Genomic DNA, 10,685 nt, shown 5'->3' with positions numbered 1-10,685 from the left:
CCAGACTACAGCTAAAGCAGGCCCCACCTGTGCTTGTCTGTTTGTCTGTTTACTGATGGGCCCCTGTGATGACTGACAGCACACACTGTAGTCTTAAGGGCCTGAGGGACTCAGCACTGCCCTCTTACCTGTGGCAGAGACCCCAGCCAGCATTCCCAGTGATGAGGCAGTGCCCTAGACCTCAACAAGGGTGCCCAGGCCTGCCGGAGGTCTGCACAGAGTCACCATGAGAGAAGGACTGTGATTCATTCTCCAGCCTAAGCCTGGAGGCCAGGGATTCTCAGTGAACAGCCATAGGGTTGCTTAATAGCTGGTGTTTATGAACACTTGGAGTTTGCCCGTTTAACCTGCCACCCTTTTACACATGAAGACACTTGAGGTTCAGAGAGGTCCGGAAAGCTGTCAAGGTTATCTAGGGAGAAAGCAGAGAAGCTGGTGTTTGTACTCCCATCCATTACCCTTCCACAACCCCACTCCTTCTTCTGAGCCAGAGTTTCACAAAATGTGCCAATGAGATATACAAGGTAATTTGGGGTTACAGATTGTCAAGTTATTAAAAAAAAAAAGTTTTATATTTACTTTAACTTGGACTAGAAAGAGACCGCAGTCAGCACACAAGACCTGTGATTTTGCTTAGGATAAAGTACATGTTTAAATAAGACCAGGTGAACTTTGTGAAAATACTAGTAAGTAGACACAGCCCTCCTGAAGGGAGGGCAGGTCCTGGCTTTGATTTGTAATACGTTGGGGGGCTTTGGCCACATCACTGGAGGCAGAGTGTCTCTGAGATCGTGACCTAACTAGCTGTCTCCTGCTTCATGTCAACTGTGCCACTGAGTCCACCACGAGCTTCCTTAAATCCAGAAAATTCATGATGAAGGGACCACAGAGCTCAATCTGAAGCTAGATTGAAAACAAAGAGAGTCCCAGAACAAGAGCACCATTATAATCCTCTAATTCTACTTGAATTGACTGTGCCTACTATCTGGGCCCTGCCGACTCTGTTATATTTACTGAGCACTCAAGGTTCTCCAGTCAACCCCTGTATTACTCTCTGAAATTAAATTATGAAATAGTAAATATTCCCACTACACACGTTTTTTTAAAGTATACTCTCAGTTGCCAAACACTTCCCATTTGGTCTGAGTTCTGTGTGTCTTTCAAATCCTCTAAAAAACAGGCACTTTTATAAATGGAGAATTTCCATTTATAAATTTATTTAAAAATAAATTTGTGATACCTTCTTTAAGGCGCACCAAGTCAAATGAGAGCACATTATTTTCTGTGCTTCTCAAACTAGGGTACATACAAGGAGCATGGGGTGAACCAAGATAACACAATGCATCTTCCTAGAGGATATAATTAATGTAACAATACCTGGAAAAGGAAAAAGATTTTTGTGTTACAGTTAATTATGGAATTAGAATGCACAGTTTACATCAGCCTTTATGATAAAACAGGATTAAACCATTTCAATGTCATGACTGAAAGAAGTTTGAGAAGTTTTTGTTAGCAGAAAGCTCCGTGAAAAATGCAAAGCAGTATTCAAATATGTCATTACCATTTCCAGGCTTCAGAATCCCTTTGCCTCCAAGAAGCCAAATAGTTTCAGGACTTATCTGCACAAAGTTTCATTTCCTCAGGCCTTTCTAGTAAGTGAAATTGTGTAAACTGCGAGAGGTGTGTTAATAATAAGGTATGAATCCTCCCAAAGAAAATATTCTTAGAGGTTTTCTGAAAAGGCCTTTCTCGAACTCAAAGCCTCTGCTTTGTCAAAAGGCAGAATTCTGAGCTTAACAGTCCTCGTGAAGGACTGTCAGAGCTTCTAAAATCTCAGGTCAATCACAACAAAGCTCCCAGTATATGGCTGGACCTAATTACTGTAACCAGTCTCCTGTGATATTTCTTTTACTCTAATTTTCTACTGATCCTGTGTTACTTTAGTTTGGTCCTCCTAACTGCTACCTTGTCTGCTTTAAAGGTATTTTATTACTTCAGTAAACGAGGCCAATATCAGTAACAGATTCTATGAACAAAGCCAACATCTATGTATTTTATTTGCAGGCCTGGAGCAAAGAAACTACAATTCCATTCCCCTTTCCTTTTATAATTCAAACTAAGATGTCTTAAACGTGCCGGCATGCCTCACCGTGCCTAGCAGTAGATGGTCGGGAAATGATTTCTGAATTGGATTAACCTTCCAGTTTTCTTTGAAGTAAATTATTGTTATGTTTCAGCTGAATCTCGTCACTTGCATCTCTTTTATCTCGCCTCCCTCTAAAGGGTTTTCCCAGTGCAGCAACAGCAGGGTTGATTCACACACTGGATCTGTTGCGTACACTTCTGAAACATCATTTCTGCAACTCGGTAACAGGAGCTAACACTTAGAGGACTTTTTCTGAGCCAGGTCCTGTTCTAAGCCTGTATTACTTAAAATCCATATATTAACTCCTGTACTCCTCAAAATACTCTCAGAGGCAGGTATTATTCCTATTTTACAGATGGGTCAAGTAACTTGCCCGTGGTCACACAGCAGCCTATGCTGTCCTATAGTGCCTTTCTCATGTTCAGTTTAGTGTCAGTTCATGTGATGGCTCCACAAATGCAGTGTATGCTTATATTCTCGGTATTCGTTCTCAAGAAAAATACGCTATTATGAAAGCAAATGACGTACTTTAAAGCTTTGAAGTGTTACATCAAATAGCTTATTAAAGAGAAAAAACGACTTACATATCTCTACTAATAAAGGATCAAAATGACAGATAACGCAGTTTAATCCTTATTCTCTTCTAATAGCAATGATTTGGAAAATGAAATCTGTTTTTCTCGAACAATGATGGCATTCTTTCCACAACTCTGAAGGAACTCTCCCTACTGGCAGATGAAATAAAAGTGAAGTGCAAGTCCTTTGCCTGGGGACGTTTTAACCTTATTTCTTCTTACTTCATTACACAGAGACAGCCAATCTGAATTCCTGATTGTCCAAATACTATTGGTATAGAAATGCCATATTTCAGGCTTCGGAGTATTTTCCTTCAGTTCTCTGCTTTCACAGTGAAATACATGTACTTCAAGTATAATCTTTGCTGAGTTCTAAAATTTTCGGCAGGTGGAAAAAAACCGCGGTAGAAAGGGAAACTTACCCTCCACGTGTTTCAGTTTGGAAACTGAAGTTCAGAGAAAGCCATAAGAATTCAATTTAAGAAAGATTTATTGATTGCCTAGAGTGTGCATGGTACTCTATTAGACAATGAAATTCAGGCACAAAACAGACACAGGATCCCTGGCCTCAAGTACCTTATGATGTAAATTAGTATAATACAGATTAGAAACAGACAAGATACACGTCAATGCTCACTCCCTAGGATCGACATTCAAGCACAGTCATTGAAGTAATCCAAAACAGCATCTAATCCTAAATTCACTAATAAAATGTATTTGGCCTTGAAATCCACAGCACTTCAAACACAATAATTAAGTTCCACTGCAGATAAAGTCACAAGGATGCAAACACACCGAAACCCTTACGAGGATTATTAATGACTTTTGTTATTCTGGGTCTTCTGTTTTCTTCTTATTACTGTTCGAAGCCTCCGCAACACCAGTTTATCAGACAGAAGCATGTCATCCTGTTGTTCTAGATAATCCAGTAAATTTTCGGTCCATTCGAGTGCAGCTTTGTGGCTAATGTGCTTCTCCGGCTTCAGTTCTGTTTTTCTAGTCTTACTGGAAGGCTTGTGCTCGGCAGGCTTGGCCCGGTCCTCGGCACCTTCACCGTCAGTTAGCACTGGACAGTTTGAGTCATTACTCCGAGAGTCAAACCACTGATCAATATTCTCAAGGTCAACATGTTCACAGTCTTCTGTATTCTGTAAAACTGTTGCTAAGTTAGCTGCTAAAATGGCTCCTTCATCAATGTTCATGCCTGAGTTCTCTTCATTGCCAGGGAAAAGTTTTTTCCATGCTTTGGTTATGGTACTTGATTTTACCATGTTCCAAGCTCTTGACACTTCATAAATTGCATCTAACACTGTCAAGTTCTTCCAGAACATTTTGGGGTCGATTCCTTCATCCACGTACTTCTGGAGAAGTCCTGCTCGGTAGTACCTTTTTACTGTGGCTAGAACTCCTTGGCTCATAGGTTGAATGAGACTTGTGACATTTGGTGGTAGATATTTCACAATTATTCTGCCATCATCTGAACTCAACAGTTCTTCATTTGGATGCGCTGGGGGAAAATCCAAAAGGAGCACTGCTTTTTCTAGAAGCCCCTTGGATTTCAAATGCTTCTGTACCTGGGGCACAAAGTACTTTTCAAACCACTGTCTGAAAACAGAATGTTCTATCCATGCACTCTTTTGACTGAAATAAGTGACAGGAAGGTTCGAAAGGTCAGCTCCTTTGAATGCACGAGGCTTTTTTGCTTTCCCCACAACACAAAGATTAAGTTTGTGTAAACCTGTGGCATTTGCACAACACATGATAATGATTCTCTCTCTGCTTGACCTAGAACCAGAAGTGCTCCGTTCAGTTTCAAGAGCTAATGTCCTTGACGGTAGACATTTCCAGAACAATCCGGTTTGATCGGCACCGTAAATTTGTTCTGGTTGTAGATTCTCTCTCTCAACGAATTCCTGAAAGTTACCACAAAACTCACTGGCAGCAGTTTCATCTCCTTTCAGTTTTGTTCCTTTACCAGCAGCCTTTGGAATACCGTGGCGCTGCTTAAATCGGGTCAGCCAGCCAGATGATGCATTAAAGTCACCTTCCATCCCCAGGGCGTCAAAAAAGAACTTGGCTTGTTTTGCACAAATCGTTCCAGACACTGGAATCCCCTCCGTTTTCTGTTGGTTAAACCACTCTATCATAACTCTATCCAGTTCCTCATATGTTGATGACTTCATAGATTTACGTTTGGATACCCCACTTGTAGGATCTGAACTGTTTGCATAGTTTATTATCCTTTCTTTGTTTTTTTTAATATCGCGCACTGTGGATTCACCAATTCCATACACCACAGAAAGTTTTTTGAAAGAGATGCCTTCCTCAAGTTTCTTAATAATGTCAAGCTTGTCCTTAATTGTCAACACCACACGCTTTCGTTTCCCCAACATTGTATCTAATATTTTAGACGATTACTAGAACAAGATACGTAACAACTTAGATTTGGACACAATGAGACTAGAAAATGGGGTTTTAAGGTCCCTTTCCTGCCCCCCTAGGACCTAGATGGACAGTGTGCTGGCCAATTTCCAGACAAGGCCTACATGACTCTCTTCGCTTTGCTGTTTTGAAACTTACAAACTTCAAACAACAAGGACTGGCTCCACTTAATCCTACCTTCTATCTTGCCTCCTCCTCCCTTAATTTAAGATCTTTTCATGAACTGCGATCTCAGTGGCGATGACAACCAATATTGCACCAGCAAGGTCTCTAAAACAGTCACATTACATACTTGATTCTTGCCATCCTTATGGGCGAAGCTCTATGTTAAAGAAACTAAGACTCTGGTGGGAGTATTTGGGGCACTGTGCTAGGGAACAAAGAGCTGGAAGAAGGGCTTGCAAACCTGATAGGAAAATCCAACGGGAAAACTCGCCCCCTGACTGCTGTCCTCGTCAGGCAGTGCGCTGTATGGAATGCTAGCTCCCCAGGCAAGGGCTGCTACACCATGTGCAAGTGAGTGGTTATGGAAATCGTAAGCAATCAGGGTAAGGCAAGCTGAACAGAAGGGAGCGGTGCGAATCAGGTGAAAGTGGACAGGCAGGAAACTGTGTACTTTAACATGACACAAACCTCCACCTCATGTGTTTGGCAACTGAAAAGGAAAAAGGTGGACAAGAAGTGGTGTCACATGATTAAAGAAAGCATCAAAAAACTTCATTGGCAGAAATCAGGACTCATGGTAGAGGGTATGGGGTGGGGGAAGGCTCAGTGAAGATGTTACGATAATCCTGGTGAAAGATGATCCTCCATGGGCCAACAGAAGTAGTTCCTGTCGGGGGCTGTATAGGCACTCGGAGCCTCCGAAACCTAAAGGAAGATACCAAAAACATTTTTCTTTCAATATCAGGGTCTGTGGCATTACCCACATCTATCCTGCGACTGTGTTGAGAAAATTAACGCCTCCTAGGAATGTGATGGCTAAATACGACACAGACTGCTTTCAGGCATTATCTAGAGTGTCAGGGAATGGGACCTGCATTGCCTACCTCCTGAAATTAAGAGGTCAGAGAGGAGCCGCGTTAGCGAGGGCCTCTCCCCGCACGGAGAGCTCCGGAACGCCGGACGTCTTTGCTCCGTGGGAGCCCGGATTCGTCCGTGGACGCCAGCGACCAGGATGTCACCGCCGCAGCCGGCCAGCGAGCAGGCGGGCGCTTGGCCCAGGGGACGCCAGTCCGCGGGCCGGAGGCATCGCTCTCCGCCTGCCTTCGCGGCGGCCGAACCAACCTGAGAGCAAATGGAGTCTCCCGAGGGAGGCTGACACCGGCGGCGGCGGCAGCGGCGGCGGCGCGGCGGCGGCAGCAGGCAGCAGGCAGCGAGCGTCGCCGCCGGAGCCGGAAGGCGGGGGATTAGGGGGCACGCGCGCGCCCCCGCAGGAACGTTGTGTCGGCGAGGGGGCGGGGCCTCCGCGGGCGAGCGCGCGGCCCGGGGGCGGGGTCTCCGGCGAGCGGGCGGGAGGGGGCGGGCGCAGCCGCCGCGGAGTCTCTGGGCGCCGCGTGGGTTCTGCTAAGGGCCCTGCTGCTCCAACCTGCAGACTGCTTCGCCGGCCAGCAGGGGGCGGTACAAGCTCACCTTGTCTCAGCCCTTTTCCCAGCGTCCCGGTTCCGTGGGCAAGGCTTCCTCCGCTCTCAGGTGCAATAAAAATCGCACCTTCGGAAGGCTCGCGAGAAAGCTGCGCATCCTCAGGTGTTCCGAGCGGGATGCGAATGGGGCAGGGCGAGCGCACGTGGAGCGTGTTTACAAATAGCGGCCCCGGCGTCCGCGCCTCCCCGCGCCGACTCCCGGGTATCCCCAGCCCGCCCGCCGCGGCACGACGAGCCGGAGCAAGGACCGCGAGCCAAGGTAGGAGCGAGCGGACGCGGGTCCTGGCCGAAGGCAGGGAGGTTGGCTCCCCGTGGGGACTGGGGGGAGAGGAGAGGACGTGGGGCTTACAGTCTGCAGCACCCATCCGAGCGAGCCCTGGACAGGTGGGGCTCAGCGGAGGGCGGTCAAACTGGATATCGGGTCTCTCCTCCCTGGTGGGTTGCTCGAGGGTATGAGTCACGCTCTCCGTAGAAGCTGCTCTGTGCAGAGCTGCCTGTGCCCGAGTCTGTGGGAAGCTCCCTCGTGAATTTCCTGCCGCTCCTTCACTACCTCTGCTTCTAGGTAGTAGTAGTAAGAGAAATGCAGTTTGACAGAGGCTCCCTTGGTTTGTTTGAAACGGAGATACTGTACGTTTCTATCTTGGCATTTTAAATGGAGGGAATGCGGGCACCTGTGTGCTAATTACCCTGCGATGAACCGTGCCTTCTCCGCGTTCCCGGGCTCGCTTCCCCGCTGGGCCCTCGGAGCCTTCACTGGAGAAGGAGCTCCGCCTTCCTCCTGTAGCACCTGTTTACCGAGGAAACGCTTTTCGTCTTTCCTTTATTACCCTTTCTTTTCTGTATAATTTGAAAAAATGGAGACGCCTTCAGTTAAGTTTCTCTAATTTCTGAACATAAATGTCTAACCTTTTTCGTTAACATAAAGTAGCGTAGTAATTCCTCATTTATTTGCAAAGGCCCCGTTGTTGCTACAATGTCTCAAAAGGGAACTGACCTGAGCATTCTTACTGTAGAAAAGATGTTGATTTTAAGGCTTCTAATTATCTAACTTCCTTGCCCAGACTGCTCAATTGCCTTCCTCAAAATCGTAGCTTTCCCCTGTCTGATGTGTTGGAGAATCTTTGATCTCCTAGATACACTGTGAAGTTCTAGTGGTTTTTGACAAATGTCTGCTTTTCCTGAAGGTAATCTCCGCCCTCCCCCCCCCCCCCACCAAAATCAACCACTCAGTCTTGGTTGACTATTTTGGATAAAGTGCAACTTCATGCTAGTTTTGTATCATTTTTTAAAGTTTGCCTCTTTTCTCTGATAGTTGTAACAAGCGTGAAAACAGTTGTATCCGAGGTATGAAACGTTATTCATTCCTCATAAGGGAAGAGAACTGACATTTACTGACTGCCAATCAAATGACACTGGCAGAAGTTGGCAACCTGATTTTCCCCCTACTGGGGTCACTGGTCCCATGATATTTAAATGAAATGAACTCTGCCTCTTACCTCCCTCCCCCACTATCTCTGGGGTTTAATTTTCTTCCAGACACCAGTTGGTCCTTGCTGTTTCTGAATCCTCCAGCTTGCTTATGTCTTACCACTTAGAACTGTTCCCTTTTCATCACCTTGTGTAAGTTCAAATCTGGAACACAGCCCACATTCCTTGATTTCCTCAAAACACCACTTGGTAGGAGGCAATTGTATTTAGCCAACTTTTAATAAGACTTTACCCAAGGGGGTTTCCCTGGTGGCACAGTAGATGGGAATCTGTCTGCCAATGCAGAGGACACGGGTTCGAGCCCTGGTCCGGGAAGATCCCACATGCCGCAGAGCAGCTAAGCCCGTGTGCTGCAGCTACTGAGCCTGCATGCCACAACTACTGAAGCCCACGCACCTAGAGCCGTGCTCCGCAACAAGAGAAGCCACTGCAATGAGAAGCCCACGCACCGTGGCGAGAAGTAGCCCAGTAGCCCCGCTCACCACAAGCAACGAAGATCCAATGCAGCCAAGAATAAATTAAATTAAATCTTAAAAAAAAAGACTTTACCCAAGACAGCTTTACACGAGATCCTTTCCTCTAACAGACTTGTTCCTTCTTGTTGCGGGGGAGGGGTTGCTAATTGCAGCAGGTATACATTAGAGTACAAGGGGGGGGAACCTTAAAATAGAATGTCTGTCAGCCTTGTTTTATTAAGAGCCTAGCTGGCCACAGGGAACTTCTTATTGCCAATTCTTTTCTTTGGGTCACAGTCTTGCCTCCATCTTGCTTTGCTGTCCTCTCCCTTCTCTCTCCAGCATTTTTCTCAAGGCCCCTTCTCTCCTTCCCTCTCAGCTGCTTGTGAAATCTTAAGATTCTTTTTCCTTTATTACGCAGAGTCATTTCGTATACTGTTCTGTTTTCTAGTTGTCCCTTACCATTCACTGTGGTTTATTCTCAATCAAAAGACACTTCACTCCTGTGGAGTTCTGCCACCAGTATTTCTTTCCTTCTACATATACACAGACTCTCTTAATCCTTGTAATAATACTATGAGGCTGATGTTACCTCATTTATGTACAGGGGGGAAAAGGCTAGAAAAGTGTATGAATCTATCAAACATAGGTTGTAGAATGGAGTTTCATTTGGCTTTAAAACAACATTCTCTGCCCACGCTATCACAATCGAAGTATTTAATTTAACTCAAAGACATGAAAAGAAGAAAGTATATCATGATTACTTTTTTGCAATATTAAAGTTGCCCTTTATTAAAATGGAACTTTTGACATTAACCTACCAAAAAGGCATTCTAGTTGGGAGAGCCCTTCGAGTCTGCAGCCATGTTCACGAGACATAGCATTTAATTTATTGGAATGTGAGTTTTCTTAAAATTACTCCAAATCACCTGAAAATGGCTCATGTTTCTCACCATTACAAGCTCTAAATTCCTTTTCTGCTGAGATAATATCAGTGCAAGTACATTATGTGCCTCATTTTCAGTGGTATCCTTTATTCATAATAGTTTTGTAGCAGAACAGAAAACCTCTAGGTAGAGTAAATTTTTAATTTTAAAGGAACTGCTTCTTCGCTTTTGGGGTTCCATTTAGTTTATCATTGACCATCATCTACTTGGAGATTTTTGTTTGATACCTGAATTAGCTACTCCAGTAGGCTTAGGATGAGGACATGGTAACATTATTCCATATATATTAAACTGATTTAATATCAAATAGTATTTCTCTGTTAATAATTGAAAATTTTACTGCCAATGGAAAATCAATGGTTTTCACAAAAAAGGTTTACTGTTAACTATTTTATGGGGCATAAAATATAGAGGGGAATTTTCGGCTAAAATATAATTTGGGGGGTGTGTTTTAGGGCAAATAAGCTGTGAAACAGCTGTGATCAGTAAAATGAAAGTTTGTACTTTGAAGTCTCTTTCAGCTGTAAAGTTATTTATATTGTAGACAAAAGCTCAAATTATTCACTTTTAATATAAACATTTTTCTTTTAAATGGTTAAAGGTAGGAACACTTTTCCGCTTAAATTTCTTGACACAAGTAAGAGATCAGATTACTCATTGGAAAGTCCCATTCCTTTAAAAAAAAAAAGCTAACATGATATGGAAAGATACTGATGACTTACACTCTTGTGTCATAGAATCAGGTAGATGCTCAGCAGGGGACTTTTAAACTTAATTTTGTTTTCCATGTTTCTTTGTTGGCTGGGAGCATAAGTAAAGAGGAGAGAATGAGTTCCTGGAGGGTAGAAAAGATTTAATAGGGTTGGAAGAAGGAAAATTGCTAATGGAAATGTTAAAGAAAAGTTAGAAAAACGTGTGGATATAAATTGAAGAAACCTGTGAATTGTTGATAGATGTCAGCAATGTGGGTGGGAAACTTGAGTGAACTT

At 44.2% G+C, this 10,685-nt stretch overlaps 1 protein-coding gene across 1 annotated transcript; it reads right to left on the bottom strand.

Moving 5' to 3' along the window:
- Window positions 1–3,536: 3,536 nt before the first annotated feature.
- On the bottom strand, window positions 3,537–5,114 carry TIGD2 (tigger transposable element derived 2). The gene has a single exon (XM_065878330.1). It carries the CDS (start codon window positions 5,112–5,114, stop codon window positions 3,537–3,539), a length of 1,578 nt encoding a protein of 525 aa, XP_065734402.1.
- Between the last annotated feature and the right edge of the window lie 5,571 nt (window positions 5,115–10,685).

This window comes from Phocoena phocoena, chromosome 5, assembly GCF_963924675.1.
Source record: "Phocoena phocoena chromosome 5, mPhoPho1.1, whole genome shotgun sequence".
In the NCBI taxonomy this organism is placed as follows: Eukaryota; Metazoa; Chordata; class Mammalia; order Artiodactyla; family Phocoenidae; genus Phocoena; species Phocoena phocoena.
Note: the sequence above shows the minus strand (reverse complement) of the source record. Positions and strands in the feature narration are given on the sequence as shown.